Source organism: Typopeltis vanoorti, chromosome 21 (assembly GCF_054136105.1).
Source record: "Typopeltis vanoorti isolate ZY-2024b chromosome 21, IOZ_Tvanoo_1.0, whole genome shotgun sequence".
NCBI lineage: Eukaryota > Metazoa > Arthropoda > Arachnida > Uropygi > Thelyphonidae > Typopeltis > Typopeltis vanoorti.
The window spans coordinates 59,555,788-59,577,504 of record NC_143569.1 but is presented as its reverse complement, the minus strand read 5'-3'; the positions used below and the strand labels follow the sequence as shown (position 1 = coordinate 59,577,504).

Here is a 21,717-nt window from a genome sequence, read left to right as displayed (position 1 = left end):
AGGTATTGAGTTGAAAAAAGGGAGAGGTATTGAGTTGAAATTTGAGATGTTTGTGTTGTAATTGATTATTTTTGAAACAGTGGTAAAAGTACTAATTCTACGATCTTCCAAAATTGCTCTGGGCAAAAAATTCTGATTATGCATCTGTCTCTCCACCGCTTTAGTTTTTAATTTTTATTTAGGATAGTTTCTTCAAAAACAACGCGAACAATAGAAATATGTTTTATGAAATACACCGCTTTAGTTTTTTATTTTTATTTAGGATAGTTTCTTCAAAAACAACGCGTACAATAGAAATATGTTTTATTGATTTTTTTTACTGTCATGTTTGTATAAATTATTGGGTCCCTGAATTTGCTGCGCTTTCTAATTTAAAATACTTGAAGCTTTTCAAAATACTTTCAGAAAAACTATATACATATCAAACGTATTAATACATAACAAACTAATTAAACTGCATAATTAAATCATCAGCAGATATTCATTAGCAGTGTAATGATTTATATGAAGAAGTGAACCAGTTCAGAGCAGAGATCTCGGTTTCGAATAAAGCTAAGATATTCGAAACCAAGCAAAGATGACAGCACTAAAATATAATAATTTTATAATTATATTAATAAGAATTTTACTATGAGTCTGTCTTTTACACTGCACTTGTTATGATATATTTTATTATAGCAGTACCTTTTTTTATGCTTCCTTTTATTACAACGGCGTTTGGAGAGAAAAAAATCAATCCACTAAACTCGTACTAGGTTGGATTTTTCTATTTATAACCAGAAATTATTAGTTCGATTCCACTTGCAAACTAGAAGAAACTTCCCTAGGGTTTCCCCCCCAGCCGATTCCCTGGATGATCTTTAGCATAAAGTAATTTCTTTCTTTTTCTTTTTTTTCTTTATCCCACCCTTTAGAAATTCAAGTTTTCTCGCATCTCAGAAAAATCGATCATAGAGTCCTCTGTTCATTTCGGACAACAATACGAGTATTATGAGGGTTAAGATCAAGAGATATAACAACAGTTGTCTTCTGTATTCTTGCCCCTTGGAGGACATATTTATGGCTAGATATGAAGACCAGCCGCCCTCCGATTTCCATAAGCGTTAAGGCTAGCAATGCTTCACTTATTCTCATCGAGAAATAAAAGCTGACAGAGGATGATTTTATTGTAGCGATCTTAAATTTTAAATATATCTAGATTTCACTGCTTTGGGGCTCCGATTAAAAGAAAAATCCAAGAGACTTTTCTTTATTATTTTGTTTATTATCTAGAAAAGAGAATGGTTTATAAATAACTCTGGATTTGTTGAGAGTTCTTCCTCTTTTACTATACTAATAACTAATAACAGACAAGGATTTCTCCGCTTTATTTTTTATCAAAATTAAGTTAAAGAAAAATGTAAGTGGATAAATTTGCTTAGTGATTCATAAATGGTACGATACCCAGATTAATCTTGCATTAGTACAATCAGTGTTATCGTAAAATATGTACTGTTCCTAAAAATATTTCCTTTGTGTTTTTGTTTTTTTCCCTCCACAATTCAATATTTTGACCCACCTCCATGCACAAGAAGTTTCGTGCGACTTGTACGTATTGTGCGAGCAAGTTGCATACATCATTATGAAATATACTTTAATTTTAAGTCCAAAATACCAATGTGGACCATTTTGTGAATCTAATATATATTAGCTTGGGAAAAAATTGATATTTATGAGAATTTGTGTCCAAGTAATTTCATCCACCGACGAGGTGGATGAAATAGTGAGACCAAATTTCACTTCTTATCCATGTTATTCAACGGGTGTTACAGAATCGTATCCAGATTTAACTGGACGTCTATAGACGTCATGGCCAGTTGGGAGGGGGGGATTAAAAGTTTGGATTTTAGAACTCCACTTCGAGCCTCTCCCCCCATACATCAGATTCAGGGGGGATAGTCGCAAGGGGAATATGCAAATAAATAAATAAAAATGAAATAACAAATCGAGAAAATAACCTCTACTGTGCTAATGAGTAATGTTTGAAAAGCTGACAGATAGTATTCTGTGAAATTATTAGACGAAACAAAATAAGTCAACCTCAGCTTGAAAAAAAAAAAAAAAATAAATAAATACAGCTTTCATGTTTTAATTTCACATTACTTCAGAAACAAAAAAAACAAAAAAGTTTAGATTTTATGGTACACCAGAGACATGGACGTCCGCAGAGGGGGAGGTGAAAACGGGGCACTTTTCCCCCTGGGAGCGAGTAAAAAAATTCTACAAATTATAATCGTAAAAGGATTGAGATATGTAGCCTTTACTAAATATGGCTGAAAAATTAACAATAAAAATACCTAGACGATGTTCCATACAGAAATATAGATGCAATTATTCTAGCATCACACCTGAAGACTATTATCTGTACCACTGAAAGAAGTTTCAGCACCTTGAAACGTGTGAAAACATGGTTAAGGTCCATTATCTCAGAAACGCGCTTATCAGGTTTATGTATGATTAGTGTGCTCAGGAAAAAACTAGAAGAGAAAGAAGTAAAGAAGAAATTTATTAAAAATGTCATTAATAGGTTTGCAAGCGATAGACGGAGAATTCAATTCTTATAGATACGTGATTATTGAAATTATTAGCTTCTTGTTTCCTTTATATTGTAAATTTATATACATTATGTATGTGCTTTTGTATTGATGCAATATCGTATTCTATAATCTACTTGTGAAAAAAAAATTAAGTAGACATTCATTGATGTAATTATTTGTCTCCAATTTTGCACCTCTCCCCCCGAAAAATTTTCTGCGGACAATCTTGCCTACAGATATAAGATTCTCTTCTCCCAGAGCATAATTTCGTTGCATAACTATTGCTTAGTCTATGTAGCTGTTTAGAAAATAATTATTTTAGAGGTACCGTTAGAAAAAATGACGCGTAAATCTATAACTGGAAAATTTTGTATCAGTATGCATCTGTAGATATTAGACAATGCATATACAGCGATTGTTTTGTTCTGTCTGCATATCATTGATTTCCACATATCTGTATAATTTGCGTTCGTTTGATCGGGTCATCACGATTATTATCACGTGTACAAGTTATGTCTGCTAACTCTGTTGTGTGATTTCGTTATCTATTGTCACTCAAAAAAAAAAAAAAAAACTAATCATGGCATTGTTTAATGCGGTTATAACTAGAATATTCCTGTATAGCAGAGTACAACATGCAATGCTATCTTGGGGGGAACTGCATAATACTGTCAAGGATGAACTTGTGTACTGAGTCAGGAAAGGTCATTTTGTGACGATACACGAATAGCGACTTTTTTTTTTTTTTTTATTACCCATAAATGCTGGAAATGCATTTACCGCCGTTTCCAGCGTTTTGGGTTGTTAATGGTCCCACACACGAAAAATAATTGTGAAATAATAATAACAATAGTTTTACTTAGCAAGAAATAAATCAGGAAATAAATGTATTACAAAAGTAACAATTTTTTTTTTTGCTGATGATTGCATCTTGTCAGTATCAATAATAATTAAAGTTAATATCAATAACCGAAGTTATATGATAAAATATTAAATAAAATAATAATAATCGGTACTTGTTTAATTTGATTACTTTAATACTTTATTTAATAGTTTATTTCGCATCAGATCCTTTTCTGATTTTAGCAGTGCCAAGTTAGAGACGGAATATTTTTCATGGGAAACTTTATAAGGAAATATTGAAGGCACTCACTGAAGCTATCCAGTTTTTCTACTAATCAAAAATAAAATAAAATAAAAATTAAAATTAAATATTTTTCTCTTGAGCAGCATATTCGTTTATTCGAATTTTTTTATTCAGATAAGAAGATCGAAATTGATTCCTAACATGGTACCGGAGAATAATTTACAATGAATTTTCAGTTAACAGTGAGTGAGCTGGTCTTCCATCATGCGTAGGCGAATGTGATTTCTCCTTTCCCGGAATACTTTTGTTCTTTCATCGTTTCTTCCCCCCCCCCACTCCCATATATCATCAAAACCGGCCAAAGAACACAAATTGACAAACATCATGTACTCGTTGTTCTTGCGACATTCTCTGCAGGATGATCTTAAAAAACTTGGACAGTAGACACCGAAAAAGAATTAAAATTTAATGTGGACAAATGTCACTATATGTAATTTAGTCAGGAAAGGATTTAAAATTACTGTGGCCACTAAGCTACAACTTTTAATAGATCCCTCTACTGAGTAACTTTTAGGTTTGTGTGATGATGTGAGGCTCTCTAAGCTGTAGTTTGTGTAGCTTATGGGTAAATCAGGCCATGAATTTGGTGACAATGTATTATTAGTTGAACAAGAGAGGATGGATTAGACGGATCACAGCAGCAGGCAGATGATCACTAACACTGAACAGCTGATGACAGAACCAGAATATGGCGGTCCATGAGGCCATGGACCCTACATGCCAAGTAGCAACAGCTCAGTCTTTTGGCGAAGATGTAATGGTGAGGAAATGTTTTCTAGACACGTTGGGTCTCCTGATACTAGTTCAACACTGCCTGAATGCCACAGCCTATCTTAACATCTGTGCTGATCATGTTCATCCATTCATGGCAATTTATCCATTATCAAATGGATATTTCAGCAAAACAATGCCCCGTGCCACAAAGCACGTAGCGTGTTAAAGTGATTCGAGGAACATGAGAACGAGTTTCCTTTACTTCAGTGGCCAGCTCAGTCCCTAGATCTCTACCCAACACAGCATCTCTAGGATAAGGTGAAACGAGCAGTTCGCAGCAGCAGCGCACCACCATCCAATCTGCAACAACTGGGAGATGCCATTGTGACAATGGGGACAAACGTCCCAGAGGAATGTTTTAGACACGTAGTATTCTCAATGTTATAGAGAATGCAGGCGGTTCTTAAGGCAAAAAGGATTCCCACTCATTATTAAATGCTGTTTCTAATAAAGTAGCCATTTAGTGTATATACACACAGAGGATTTGTAGAGTTGCAGAGTTAAAAGTCTCGAGTTTCAAAAAAGGCAAAATGTTTACTTTCCTGTGGCAGAGATCGATTGACTCTGGAACTGGTCGAAAAAAGGCCTAGAAAATGTTCCTCTAATCCAGTGGTCTCCAAAGTGTGGTACGCGTACCCCAGGGGGTACGCGAGTCGATACGTGGGGGGGGGGGTACGTCAAAAAAAGTTTTATATTGATAGGAAACAAATAAAGTAATTAATTAAAGATAAAGAATATTGCTTTCTTTCATCAATTAAACATATATCTAATATAGACAAAGACGTTATAAAGATCCTGTAAACTTAAATTTGCGAGTAGCGCACATTGGGAGACTTTGTACACATAATCGTCCGTGGCAAAGCTCTCATGTTTTTTAAAACTAGGGAGTAAATCTCTTATTTCTTATCATTGCCATTATTTGTAGAGCATCCTAGTGTTGACAAGCCCAACTAGAGAAGGAAAATTGCTCGGTTATCCTGCTATGTACAGATGACACCACAGTTGTATTAATTATTTGATTATTAGTAGTAAGTTTAACGATTTTGACTGGGAACTACATCCGGATGGATATAATTTCCAGAATGATGACTAGAAAATAAATTCGCTACTGCCTTTTATTCTCTATAGGGAGTAGGCGAGACTGTTTTAGTCTGACTTTTAGAGACTGAGAGCAGTCAAGTTTAATACAAAATTGTTAACAAAAAGTAAATTTTTTAAAGTTTTTATTATAATGAAGAAAATTCTGCAAATAAAAAAGGTCTGTCCTATTTTGGAAAAACTGCATGAAATGGCGTTTGTCTTTCTTAGTATATATTGTTTCTGTGCAATTCCAACGCCTTTTTGTGCTTACTTTTACGTTTAGAAAAGAAATAGTGAATTAATATTGTCAAAATTGCTTACATTTTTTAAAAGTGTTTGATATTATCAATAGTAAATGAATTATATTTAAATTTTACAAATTAACCCTCACAAAATGGAATAAATGGTTAAAAACATTTCCTCCAAAGAAACTCTCTCAATCAATTGGGGGTACGCGATCAAAAACGTTTGGAGACCACTGCTCTAATCACTGGTCATTAGAATCGAAATCGAACCTATAACGGTTTTTCTTAAGGTCGTCTAGCACTATATACCCAAACGCCATTTCATGCAGTTTTTCCAAAATCGGACAGACCTTTTTTATTTGCGGAATTTTCTTCATTATAATAAAAACTTTAAAAAATTATACTTTTTATTAACAATTTTGTATTAAACTTGACTGCTCTCAGTCTCTAAAAGTCAGACTAAAACAGTCTCTCCTACCCCTATAGAGAATAAAAGGCAGTAGCGAATTTATTTTCTAGTCATCATTCTGGAAACTATATCCATCCGGATGTAGTTCCCAGTCATTATTTTTATTTATTAAAAACCAGCAGCAAGGATATCACATAATCAGATTTCATTTTAAACTGATTATAGTTTTCAACATTCTAATTTTTTCGTTGCTGTTTTATCATTCCCTTCCTCAGATTCTCTTTTAACATCCAGCAGTAAACAGCTATCATATTTGCAACTATCTATTTTGATATCTTCTTTAGATGCCGTTTATATCTTCATGTAACCTTTTACTCTTACGCCTCAAGGTTCTCGGGGAAAATGTGTGAAATGCGAATATAGATAATGAGCTTTAAAGTTCATACATGATCTGTGTTACTGGATCGTGTTTAACATATTTTCGACATTTTCTTTTTCTGTAAGTAAGAACTATTCTCTCCCCCAACCAATAAAAACAAAAAACAACTGTGTAATTCATTTTCTCCCATGAACTACATTTATTTCATTATTTATGAAAATTAATGTAGCTCATAAGGTGGTAGGATTTTTTTTCCTAAAAAACTCAGGTTCTTCCGTCCCATAAAACAGACCAACCAACTAACCAGAAAAAGACATGCAATGTCTTCTTCTGGTTGGTTAACTAACGAAAATTAGTACGTTCACTTCATAGCCTTATTTACTTAGGCAAAAATTCCAAACAACTCCAGATGAACCAGGTTTCGATCGATATTTATTTTTGGATGGTCAAATTTTATAAGGTTTCCTCGGCCAACAACTAAAGCCAAGAGATCAGTGTATTATTGTCTTCATTTTCTTCTGGTTCGGTTTGCCTGTTTTCTGATGAAAACACGAATTTTATGATAGAAAATTCTCACTATATTCGTATGTAAACCCCTTAAATCGCCCGTTGAAAAGCTATTAAAGGTTCTTCGCCTCCTAGACGGCATTTAAAAATCCAGATTTTTCGAAATGAAAAGCAAATGTCGCATAGTCTACATTCTTCATTTCAACATAGAAAGGGGCTACATTTTGTGAAATGTGATAAATTTCTTTCGTTATTTTTAAAACCATTATATACTTCGGTTGTTATTTCTAATACTGACGATAAAATTATAGTACATAATTATTAAGTATGATAGAAATTTATTTTAGGACATGTATGATGATAGCATCAAGTGTTCATGGTTCAGATAAGCGCAGTAGGATGATACGACGGACATTAGGCAGATATCTTCTTTTGCTCCAAGTTTTCGCTTTCCAGGCTGTAAGCACATCGATCAAAAAGAGATTCCCTACCCTTGAAAGTATTCAGAAAGCAGGTAAGCTCAACTAAATATAGTGTAAATAATTATAAACCTCTTCATATCGCTCAATCATTCTTTCTTAGTTGCCATAGGCATTTAGACAACACCCAAACAGCTCTGAATATCATACATTTGATATACAAAAAAAAAAACGTTTAATGTAACTCCCAACCCACGAAAGGTTGCAAACCTTTAGTACATTGATTTCCTTTGTATTTTTTTACATAAACCGGAAACTCTACTCTAGAGACCAAACTTGGAACTTTTTCAAGCCACTTTAGGTGAGCTATAAGGGACTCGCGCGAGCCCCCTTGTTAAATTTTTCTCAAATTTGCGAGCCCCTTGTTCATCTTGTTTAATAATCTTGTAGAACTAGAAAATACCATCATGGAATATATACATGCTACCACAATTGCTATTTTAAATTCATATGGATTTTCTGATAACTATATAAAAAATCATTTCATTGCATTTTGTCCTGATGGAGCTACTGTAATGTTAGGAAATAAATCAGGTGTTGCAATCAAACTTCTACAAAAATTTCCCAACGTTGTGATTTGGCAATGCGCTCATCGTTTACACTTAGCATTACACGATTCGATAAAAAACATTAAAGAAATAAATCATTTTGAAATATTTATGGATAAATTATATGCTTTTTATCAACAATCACCAAAAAATCAACGAGAATTAAATACAATTGCTAAAGACCTTGGTATCGAAATTTTATCGGCGTGTGTTTGGACCACGATGGGCAGCTTGCAGTTTACGAACGGCTCTTGCTTTGTGGAAAAATTACCCAGCTTTATGCAAGCATTTTGCATCGAACGATAAATGTAAGGGCTTTTTAAATTGACTTCTCAATTTGGAATTTTTAAAAGATCTAGCATTAATGATTGATATGCTATAGGAATTATCATATCTGTCAGAAGCTCTACAAAGTCGCAATTTAAGTATTATAAGGGCTAAGTTAGGCCTTTTTTTTTTTTTTTTTTTTTTTTTTTTTTTGCTCGACGATGCGAGCCCTTTGTTAAAATTTCCATAGCTCACCACTGACTTTAGGGCTCCAATAAGTGGCCGGTGATGAAATTCATTTTCCACCCAAGTACAATCATCCATGCCCATGGTGGGATTTAAACCTTTGGCTTATCAGCTACATTAACTCCATACCCAGCCAGTTTAGCTTAGAAGTTACAGAATTTCTTATTTTTAACTAAGACTAAACCAAAATAAGTTTACACCTTTGAGATACAAGCATCACTTATCGTTTTCAGTTGGTAGCTAAGCTTAACTTCACCATGTTTGGAGATTCTGTGATTATGCTGTTCTTTTGAGTTCGAATCGAATCCCAGCAGACCAAATTAAAGAACAGCTATATGACTACGAGAAAAACTGCAAGCAAAAATATTTCCAAAATGGAATTTGTATCTCTCAAGAAATTATGTCGCAAAAGCAGCATCGTAATTATAAAAGCAAACTCCACAATGGTTATGGACGAATACCCATCTAAAATGAGTGCCTTACTAAAAAAAGTAACACCTTACCAGACGTGGCAGACACCGAGCAAGACCAATTTATTTGATCAAACAATTTCGATTTCCTCATAAACTGGCCCGAGGAAATAAATAATAATAAAAAAATCACTTTCAAGCACTCGTTTATTCCAAGAACTTACGAAGTGAAAAAGTGCCTTTGAGATGGTAGAGACCCGCCTACTTCCACTTTCTCCAGACGTCTATCACAGATAGTAGCATACAGAAAAAAAAAAAAAAAACAGCGTCGTTGGAATTACAATTCAAAATGAAATATTGGAAAAGCCTTAAGATTGGCGAACTTTTAGTGATATACTAGTGCCATATATATATATATATATATATATATATATATATATATATATATATATATATATATATATATATATATATGACCTGACTTCGTCAGCTAAGGGAATCTTAAAGCATTTGGAGAGAACTTATCCATTTTCCTAAAAGATGTAACTTTTGAACTGAGAATTTTATTCTACTAAACTGAACTGCACTCAGTTAAGATTTCGTGATATTTTGTTTGTAGAGCTCAAAATTTCGGTATATAATGAATGATGAATGCAACATTCAGATAAAAAAAATAAAAAACAACAGGTAATAATACTAGTAGGTACGAACTGTGCCGCGCCGTGGGTAGGAGGCGCCCTTGTGCAAAACTTTTCCAGTACCCCCAAAAAATAAGTTTCCATGAAAAACTTTACTTTGTTAAAAGTACAAAACAATTTATACGCATACATAAAAATAAATTTTATTTAACAGTAGTAGAACATTGTAATCATTGAAATTCATTAATAAGGAATTTTTAATAATAAAAATTTTCAATATATATATATATATATATATATATAAACTAGGTTTTTAATCTTTTTTCCCAAGTAAGCAAACAGACAAGTAAGTCAAATTTGCGGCTGCAGTTAGTAACTTGACTTACTTGTCTGTTTGCTTACTTGGGAAAAAGGATTAAAAAACCTACCTTATAAAATTGCTTGGTATCTTTAACATAATATATACCCATAATATAATATAAAAAGAAATATATACCCATAATATAATTATAAAAAGAAATATTACATAACAAAGATAATTTGGAGATATGCTTTTAACTATATAACAATTAGTATAAATATAGATTTATTTTATATTTATCCGTCTTGCTTTAGCCGCGACAAAAGTATTAATAATATCGTTAATGTCAATGAATCCATAATATTATTTTCAATTGATATAATTGATAAATCCGTTAGACGCTCTCCAGACATTGTTGACCGCAAATACTTTTTTATTAGTTTCAGTTTTGAAAAACTTCTTTCCCCTGATGCTACGGATATTGGTAATGTTAAAGAAATACGCATCACAATCGCAGTATTCGGAAACGTGTCGGTTAATTTATTTTCGTATATATAATTTAAAACATCCTGAGGAGCCGACTCTTTTTTAATAAAACATTGCAAAGTTTTTAATTCCTCAAATAAATATAAAATCAATATTGCGATTGTCGGAATCTTGATTGTCGCTCAGTTTTAAGTGCAAATCTTTACAATGTTTCATTAAATCTTCATCGCTCCAATCTTTTAATTTGCTGTCTCTTATAACTTTAAAGTCTTCGCTATGTTGTTTTAAGAGTATGAATCTTTCCTTGACGGAAGTTATTGTCGTGTCTAAAATCGCGAAGAAAAAATTTATTTTAAAATTTATGCTACATATATTTATTAGTAAATATACATCTACAATGCCCTAAGAATCCGTGAATAAAAAGCCAATGACATTTAACAGGGGCACTTCTAAACAGAAACAGGCAAAATAGCCGTAAATATAATAATTATTTTAAAATTTTGTTTAGGATCATGCGTTGTCTCATCTGATGCTTCGTAACAAACATTTTTGTTTTTGTTCTTTTCAAATGTCTGGAAAAATAGGATCAATATTAAGATCGTTTGCTACTTCTTTTACAGTTCTAATAATATTTTCAAAATATTGGTCTGTTCGGCGAATATTTAATTCTTGTGTAACATAATCAAGATTTTCTGTAATTTTTCCTATATCAAATGTCAGATACTGCATTATTTTACTTGCAACATTTACGAGACTTAAAATTTCGTACTAAACATGAACAGAACAAATAAATTTAAACGAACCTGAACTCTAGAATCGATATCTTTAGTTTCATTTTCCTTAATATCAGAAAGAGCCTGGTAAATTTCCTTGATATTATTTTTAAGTCGCTTTATTGCTTCTACTCTACTTTGCTACCTACTAGCAAAAAGTGGTTTCAAATTTAAAACACGAATTTTTTTTTTGATATAACCCAACGCTTCACAGATATTGAAAAATAATTATATAATTCCTGTATTACCCCAAAAAATGTACAGTTTCACAGGATATCTTAGCTACATCATTAACTACCAACTTTAATGAATGAGCAGCACACGGAATAAAAAAGCCCTTGAATTTATTTCAAGGATTTTTTTCTGCAGTCCATTATGTTTGCCTGGCATATTTGAACCGTTATCATAAGCTTGGCCGCGTAAATCCGAAATGTTAATATTCAATAATTTTAAATAATTTTTTATAAATTGAAATAGTCCTTGCCCAGTGGTATCTTCTACAGATTGAAAACCCAAAAAATGTTCATGAATTTCTGCTATATTTATATCTTTATTTTAATTCTTCTTCTTATTGTGCTATCTTCTATCGAAGGTCAGCGACCATCTTGGCGAACAAACTGCGCTCTTGTGCTAATCTGAGCAGTTGTGCACTGCTCTTTCCTGTCCACGTCTTGATGTTGTCAAACTATGATATTCTTTTTCTTCCTCTAGTTCCTTTGCTATCAGTTCTTCCTACCAAAATAGTTTGTAGAAGTTGGCATTTGCTGTTTCTCATGATGTGGCCAAGATATGATGTTTTTCGTTTCTTGATTATTTGTACAAGATGTTTAGCTTTGCCAATGGATTTTAAGACATCTTCATTGGTAATTTTTTCTGTCCATAATATCTTTAGCATTCTTCTGTATAGCCACATCTCAAAGGCTTCGATTTTCTTGATGGCTGTCGCCTTCAATGTCCATGTTTCAACTCCATAGAGCAGAATAGACCACACGTAGCATTTCAGCATTCGGCATCTGACTTCCATGTTTAGGTCTTTATTGCAGAATAGTGTTCTCATTTTCATGAAGGACTGCCGTGCAACTTCAATCCTTGTCTTTATATCTATTTCTGGATCCCACCGTTCATTAAGCCAGCAACCAAGGTATTTATATCTTGACACTTGATCAATATTTTTCCCATTGAGTGTCAGTTTCATTGATGAGGCTGGATGTTTGCTGATGATCATGTATTTTGTCTTGTTGATGTTTATATTTATTCCCATTCTTTGGCTTTCTATGTATACTCTGTCAATGAGTTTCTGGAGATCCATAATATTATCTGCAATTAGCACGGTGCCATCTGCATATCGTAGGTTGTTAACAATCTTTCCATTTATTGTGATTCCCTCTGGGCATTCTTCCAATGCTTTTTTAAAGATTACCTCTGCATATATGTTGAACAGGAGTGGTAAGAGCACACATCCTTGTCTCACTCCTCTTTTGATGTTAATATCACTGGTGGTGATGTTGTCTAATTGAACGGTAGCTGACTGATTCCAATACAGATTTGTTATTAGTCTTATGTCTTGTTCGTCTAGCCTTATTGGTTGAAGGACTTCTATTAAGTTAGTTGTCTGACTTTGTCGAATGCTTTTTCAAAATCTATGAAATACATAAAGACAGATTTCTGTTTTTCTATGCATTTTTGTATCAATATTTTGGTACAGAAAAGGGCCTCTCTAGTACCAAAACCATTTCGAAAGCCGAATTGTGTTTCACTTAGAGTTTCTTCACTTTTTCTATAAATGCGATTCTGAATTACTTTTAAAAATATTTTTAATGTTTGGCTCATTAGACTAATAAGTCGGAAGTCACCACAGGAATTCGCTTTGGGTTTCTTTGGGACAGTGATAAATGTAGATTTGAGCCAATCTGATGGAAATTCATCACTTTCATATATTTTATTAAATAGTTTTTCAAGAAGTTTGATGTTATCTGGTTCTATTTATTTTAAAAATTCTGTTTGCACACCATCTGGTCCACTGGCTTTTCCTGCTTTACTTGTTCGTATAGCATTCTCTATTTCGCATTTCATGATTGCTGGTCCTTGAATGTTATCTTTTATATTTATAGGCTTCTGTCTAGTATCATTGAAAAGTTCTGTTACATATTTTATCCAAATCTGTGCTTTATTCTCTTCTTCTAGAACTATTTTTCCATTTTCGTCTCTTAGAGACACTATTTGCTTTTTCCTCAGTTTTCCGGAAATTTCGTTGATTTTCTTATACAGATTGAAATTATCATGTTTCTTCTGAAGCAGTTCAATTTCAGTACATAAATTTTTCATCCAATTTTCCTTGCCTTCTTTTATTTTTTTCTTGATGATGTTGTGTTTCTGTATACCTGGCTAGGTCTTTGTTTTTGTACATTCTTCTTGTATCAATAAGAGAAAGAATCTCATCTGTCATCCATTCCTGTTTTATATTATTCACATAACCTACTTCTCCAATACTTGTTGTTACTATGGCATTCTTTAAGCTATTCCAAAGAGATTCCACACTTTTATTTTCTTCTATGTTAATCTGTTGTAATCGCAGGTTAAGCTGTGTCTTGGAACTTTTATTTATGTTCGGGTCTTTCAGTTTTTCTACATCAATTTTCTTTTTCTTCTTTTGTGATTTTTTAGCTGATTTTAATCTAAGACGTACTTCTGCAACTATGGGATTGTGGTCTGATGAGATATCTGCTCCAGGATGTCTTTGCACTCTTTATACTACTGTGGAATCTTTTATTTATCAGTATATAATCAATTTGATTTCTGACAATGTTATGTTGGTTATCTTGAGGTGATTTCCAAGTGTACAATCTTCTGGGTGGAAGTTTAAACCAGGTATTTGCTATTGTTAGATCTTCTTCCTGACAGAACTGGACTAGGCGATCTCCTCTGTCATTTCTGGTGCCTAAGCTATGTTCGCCAACAATTTCTCCATCACCCCCCTCTTCCCACTTTTGCATTGAAGTCACCCATCACTATGTTTATATCATGTTTCTTTGTTAGGTTTTAATCTCTTTTAGGTGTTCATAAAACTCTTCAACATCTTCACTTTTGTCAGCTGTGGGTGCATAAGCTTGGATGATATTTATGTTAACCTTAAGTTGTAACAGCATTATCCTTTCAGAAAATGGAATCCAATTTATTACTGATTTATTGATTTCTTCATCTACTATTACAGCTACACCATGTCGATGTTTGTTCTCATCATTCCCAGAGTAATACATTGTCGTATTATCTTGTTGACACTTTCCAGATCCTGGAAAGTGTCAACAAGATAATACGACTTGTCTTGTTGTCTTGCCATCTTGTCTCGCAAATTCCCAAAATCCGGATGCCCAGCCTCTTCATTTCTCTTGTGGCATTTCTTAATTTGCCAGCTTCATACAGAGTTCTGACATTCCAAGTTGCAAATTTAAAAGTGGACACCATTTTGAGCCCGGAGATTCTTTGCACCCCTGTCCCATTTAAGGGACGCTGGGAACTTGGGGCCAATAAGGGTTTGCTCGCCATTTTGATTTTGATTAACAAATCTAATAACAATAGATCATTGTTCTGTGTGGCTTATATCCGGAGTAGTGTCAAGAATTAATGAATAATATTTCGCCTCTTTAACCATTTCTAAAATTTTTTGTTTTATAGCTTCAGAAATCATACGGATGATTTCATTTTGTATTTTATCACCTGAATAATGAGCAATGTTCCTTTTTGTGATGTTTGGATGCGAATCAAGTGTTCTGCCATTATCGAATCAAATTTAGCGACAGTTTCTACTACCTTTAAATAATTGCCGTCATCATTTTCAAAAGTTTTTGTGAAGAACCTCTAAACGCTATACACTGTCTTGATAATTATTGTATTATGTATTTAACCGTTCTATAATAGATTGCCAATATTTTTTCTCAGTTTCGTATAATCTTTGTTGTGTGCAATCAATAATGCATTTCTTAATCAACATTTTAAGTTCGCTGTACTTTGAACAGTTCTTAATGTGCACGGAACCTTTCTCGTGTATTTTTAGTATATGACTAAAATGTTGCCTGATTTTCAAACTTAGCAAAAATATAACAGATGTAGAAAGTACTTGCAAGAGTTGCCTCAGTCTTGCACTACGTGCAGGCGCAAACTTGACATACTTGTCTGTTTGCTTACTTAAAGGATTAAAACCTAGCTTATAAAATTGCTTGGTATCTTTAATATATAATAGATGTACTTACTTTACGTGAATAATAATCCAAATTCATAAAAAATTTACTAAATAACAATAAATATATCTTATAAAACAAATATATGTGTAAACAAACTTAGATCATCTAGAGTTTTATAGCTCATAAATAACCTATGTTTATTAATTTAATTCGAGCCGCGTCAGCCTGACGCGCCGATAGTCTACCCCGCATATATACGGGATTTTTAGCTATGGTCCCTCAGCTGATTAATATGTTTATAATTTATAAACTATTATCTTTAAAATTTTATTTGTCTATCAAAAGTACAAAAATAAGTACACAATTAAAAATAAAGTCAAAAATTGTCCAAAGTCATTTAAACACAGATAACACAATACGTTTCACATTCAAAATTGAAATGACGCTGAAAAAAATGTAAGTGCATATTTGGATAGACGCTATTTCGTCTATCCAAATGTTTCAGACTAAATATTTTCTGAAACTTCAGATATCCATGTACCACTTCTTTAATTTTCATTATTACCAAGTACCTTTTCAAATTACCCTTATCAAAATAATAATAATAAATAAATAAAAATATATTTCATTGCAAATGTCTGTTTTATTTGCATTTAGATCTACATTTAAACGAAAAAAAAAAAGATTTATTTTTAATAGAATAAAATTTATAAAGATACTATACATTTTTACTTAATATAAATAATTTATCCTCAATGAGAGGAGGATAAATTATTTTATCCTCTTCTATAAACAATGAAATTGCTTATTTCCATATGTGCTATATTGCTCTCTTTTGTGCATTTTATAAATAGTCTTTAACCAATGATCCATACTTAACAATTTGAAAGCGAAACAAATTACCGTATTCACTCGAGACTATAACTCGCACTTTTTTTCCCCAAAATTAAAGCTAAAAAATCGTGCTACGATATATATGCAGGGATTTTCGGAAACTAAAGTTTTCTGAAAAAAAAAAAAAAAAAAAAACTGAAAATGGGTATGACTTACCAAGAAGCTTCTATTCTCCATCACTTCTTCTGTCCTGGAGAGTGGTTTCCTTGTGTGCAATCAAAGTTATCTACACAAATAGAGTCATCTTCTTTCCCATTATCAAGCAAAAATTACCAGTAATTTAAGACTTGAGATACGTAATGAACAATCCTTGACAAATTACTAATGAGAAGTGAAAGATGTGCGCGACTGTAGGCCAGTAGAGAAAAAAGCAACTATTAAGAAGTGCATATGATTGGTGCAGTATTAACAAAAGATCACGCAACCCAAACAAATCAAGCTGACAATTGAATTGAAATGTTCTCTTAAACCGATTTACATAATATCTGAAATGCATTCACTATATATTTCTTAGGTTTAACACGTTCATGACGGGGGGGGTAGTGTCAAGCAAAACCACATGTTGTACCTGCAACATGTGGTTTGCTTGAGTGTATATAGCAGTTTCTGTTGAAGGAAAGATGTGATTCATTAGTTAGTTGTTTATATTCCCAGTTGACTGTAATTGCACTATTTGTTGAGAAATATATTACACAGTCAGCAAATGTCTGTGAACCTTATCCAGTGACATGCTAAAACTAATTGGTTTTCGTGTTTCTGCAGTATAATGGCTGTTGGGGATGGTGTATTGTTTACTGCAGGGAGCGAGTTATCGCTACAATGTGAAATTCGGGCGACAGATACTCACAATTTCAGTAGAATTCATCCATAATAATAATATAATTTAATATATATACTATATATATAGAGAGCATAAAAGTTACGAAATTCACATCGTATGATACTTTATGGGCTGTTTCCTTAAGTATCTAATAAGGGGTTCTAAAATGTTTAGTTTTAGTACGTATGACTAATTTTTTTATTAACAAAATATAATAAGCACATATTTAACTGCCAATGAGAAATGGCACCTTTTTTTATTTGGTAAACTAAACGCTGTATTTTTGTAAAATATCTTGTTGCCGTAACGGCTGAACGAGCACCCTTATTAAGCAGCGCCATGAGGCAGGCTGCCACTATGCTACATCCTGTCAACGGTACTGGGCAAAGCACAGCGTAAGAATGAATTCAGGGTTTGTCTTAAACTAACAATTTCCACTAAAAATAAAATAAAAAAAATCAGCAAACGCCTTTTTATTCCCGTAAAAATATTCTTTTTATTTTTTATTCTACTAAAAATATAATAAACAATCGGGAATATTTATAAAATTTTCGCTGAGTAGATGCTTACCCTGCGAAATAAAATCTGTGGTAATACTGATAACGTTTCACTTCAAATAAATTATAATAAAACTGGTGGTGTATCAAGTTAAAAATATTGTAAAATTATTAAGAATTCACAATAATTTGACTGATTTAAAATTTCATTTTTATTGCATTAACTATAATTTGTAATTTATATAGTACGATATAATCAAGAATAAAAAAAAAAAAAAAAAATCAGCTAACGCCTTTTTATTCCCGTATACGGGGAGTAGGCGAGGCCATTTAGTCCTATCTAACTTTTGGAGACTGAGTGGGCAGTTCAATCTCCACTGGTACCAATCAGAGATAGATGGCCCAAGGCTATCACTAATTAAGCGGTACACAGTGAAGAGAGACGGCTCAAATGTGCCGCCATCTCGTGGTCCCTAACCCTAACACAATATATTTAATGTCTGAAATAATGTGGGTTCTACGGTCGATTTTCTTGAGTTTACAGGACGAAAAACCCGAGTTTCCGGGAGGAAAAACCTGCTTGCCCGTGCCAGAGATCGACTAACTCGGGAACCGGTCGAAAAAAGGCTTAGAAAAATTTCCTAGTCGCCGACTAGACTCGAAATCAAGTCTTCTTCATTGCGGCCAAGCGCAGTGGTGTGTAAACGCCACATCCACTGAGCTACACAGGCTAAGAAAATTTATATATATTTTTAATTATTTCCGGTGGTGAAATGGCACCCCTATCTTCAAGCGCCCTTGTGCGGTGCACAATCTGCGCAACCGCACGGCGCGGTCCTGGGTATGAACGATTTAACTAGCGATAAATTCAGTATGAGAGAGAGGATGTGAAAAGGTTGTTGGAAGAAGTGAGAGTGAAGATTGAGAAAGTGAAAATGGTAAATAATCTACACTGCTGTCCAAAATCAAAGGATGAACACTATTTCTGAAGTTTACAACTATAAATTCAGACGTGGTGACAATTTGTATAAGTGACGATTTCGAGTAGAAAGTGGGTACACATAAAAGTTTTCTGCGAGCAAAGGGTCACGTGGTAGAATAAAAGGCTGCATTAAGCGAATTGTTTGAAGGAAGTTTTTTTTTTGGAAGGAATAAAGTTGCAAACTTTATTCCTTCCAAAAAAACTTCCCTCAATAATGCCTCACAGACATCATCCAGATGATTTCACGCGGGAACGAAATATTGAAAAGCTTGAAGGCAGCAGAATTACTGATATTGCCAGAGAGTTCGAAATCTCGCATAGCGTTGTATCCAGGCTCTGGGCAGTGTTTCAAACCAATGGAACATGGTCCAGACGTTTGCTAAGAGGTCTCCCTCATCTCCACAATGGAACACGAAGACAGATTTTTGGTTATAACAACGAAACATAATCAAAGCACAACAGTAGGTCAGCTAGCAATTCGGCTTCGTTCAAGCACAGGTATGTGGATACCTCGACAAACTGGCAAGACGTCTGCTAGGCCTATAAAGTCCAAAGACCATAGTCTACACTCCTTTATCCACAGCTCGCAGAGCACATTTTTAGTGATGTTGTATCCATAAATGTTGAACAAGACACTAATGGGCTAATATACTCTTTACAGATGAGAGTCGTTTTAGTCTTTCCTCCGATTCTAGACAACACGTAATCTGGTGTGGAAGTGGCACTGCTTACCTTCGTGAGAATGTTGTTGAAAGGGATAGAGAAGGTGGTGCTTGGGTGTGGTGAAGCATTATGCTTAATGAATGCACCAGGTGTTGGAAAAAGAGACTATGACTGGAAAACGGCATTGCAATGAAGTTCTTCAACATCATGTTCAATTGTTCCGTGGTGCTGTAGGAGAATTCGTTTTTTATGAATAACAATGCCACACCACATCGTACACGAGCAGCAGAGATACTTCTGGAGACCAAGGATATTAATCGAATCGAGTGGCCAGCATGTTACCCAGATCTCAACCCCACAGAACACGTTTGCAACACAATAGGGAGACGCACTGCTGCTTGAAATTCCTCCAGAAAACAAACAAGACCTTTTCCTTGACCTGGAGGAGGAGTGGGTCAGTTTGCCTCAAAAACTACTGAATAACTTGGTACTAAACAAGGTACAACGTTGCGAGACATATTCTATACTGAAATGACTCTCCACATAGTTTTCTGTAAGCACTCTATAATAATTCCTTTACTAAGTCAAATCCTTGGGAAATTTGTTACTTTTCCCAAAAAAAAAGGACTGAAGTTTAATTTGTACGAAATTTTAAGATTTTTTTGCGCAATATAATTTATTACTATGCTGGCAATAAATGTAAAACCACATTTGGCTCTAATCATGAAACTTTTTTCATACAGATGAAAATGTACTTCGTCCTTGGACACCAGTGTAGATATGTTAGAAATGAATTAAGAAGAATGGTTGCCGAACGATTCGATGAGTAGGTTTTTTAGAAAGAATGGATGCATATATTTTAGAATGTGTGGAGTGAGTTGTATAAGAGGGACATCCTACACTTGAATAGGTTTGGTGTTAGGAGTCCGGAAATTTTATTAATTGCTATTAGACATAACACAGAAAGTCAGGGAAACTAAACTATGATTGGAGGAATGGTGAGAATCTGTATGTAGGAGCAACAATGTTGTCGCTGACTGCAGTAGTAGTAGCAACAGTTTTACGTGTAGCAGTGAGTTTGAAGCATCTGGTGTAGGGTGGAGTCCAACAAGATCAAATACATAGTGGAGTGTTGTTACAGACCTAGCGTTTTGGTTGAAAAAATGCATTAGCATTTTTTCAACCAAAACACTAGGTCTGTAATTTTCTTTGGTTGAAAAATCATCTTTGATTTTTCAACCAAAGAAAATTTCAACCAAAAGTATATTTGGTTGAAAAAATGCATTAGCATTTTTTCAACCAAAGATGATGGGTGAGAAAGGAGTAATCATAATGGGGGACTTTTTCGGAACATTGATTGGATAGCTGAAAAATCTCATGAGAATGAAATTGAATTTATTGAGCTGTTGCAAGACAACTTCATGTAGCAGTATGTGACGGAAGGAACTTGTGGTCAAAGAGTATTAGATCTGATTAACAGTGTCAGAGAGAGAGGATTTTAGTTAAAGATGAAACTAAATCGCCTCCGGTTGGTGACACTGATTCATGCACTAATGATCATACATTAGTCACTTGGGGGGGGGGTGGCTAAGTTTATGAATGTTCCATTCAGAAAAGGTTATCTGCTGAACTACAAAGCAGGAAATTATGACCACCTGATGAGTGTTCTGGCTTCTACACCATGGCAGCAGTTGTTGGATGGGAAGCGTTTAAAAAAATACTTAAATGATGCAATATCAGAATGTGTCCCTAGAGTTTGAAGAGATGGATGTGTAATCTAATTAAGCAATAGATATGTAGGAAAAAAAAAAGATGTGGAAGCATAAGGATGATGTCAGTTATGAAAATTATAAGGAACAGGCCAGAGGAGTCACAACTATTGTACTGTCCGGCCACAGATCCCAAGAAGAATCAATTCTTCTGAATTGATTCTTCTTGGCAACTTGCCAAGAAGAATCAATTCATGTTGAAGAGGAAAAAGAAATAAGCTGATGTACGAATTGGTCACCAACACGCGAAATCAAGTGCTTTACATGTAAAATTTTCCAACTGTTATACAAGCAAAATAGTTACCACTCTAAAAACTACAATGTTCATAAAAGAAAAGTTAATTTTTCGACATGTAATAATAAACAACTCATCCCATAATATGGACTGATTACCCTATTATCGGAATGGATTCTCCTTCTTCTGACATGCGCAGAAGTGTTGAAGGGTGTCGTATCTGTGGGTGTACAGTACATAAAGCTAAACCTGAGTACAAAAAGATACTGGCTCTGCAAGAAAAGACAACCCTAAAGAATTCTATCATTATGCTGCAAGTAAAAGAAAGAATGACCATAAAAGAATAACTCTATTGAATGCAGATGGTATGTGGGTGGCAGATGTAGAACAGATTGTTCAACTAATGATTGCCCA

General features: G+C 33.8%; 1 protein-coding gene across 1 annotated transcript in view; it reads left to right on the top strand.

The window, feature by feature from the left end:
- The window catches only part of LOC150094889 (bestrophin-4-like), a 93,817-nt gene that overhangs the window by 23,081 nt on the left and 49,019 nt on the right, over nucleotides 1-21,717 (top strand). Inside the window, exon 4 of the mRNA XM_090411145.1 lies at nucleotides 7,465-7,631. Within this exon, the coding sequence (XP_090267271.1) occupies nucleotides 7,465-7,631 (167 nt within the window). The remainder of the gene's footprint in view (nucleotides 1-7,464; nucleotides 7,632-21,717) is intronic.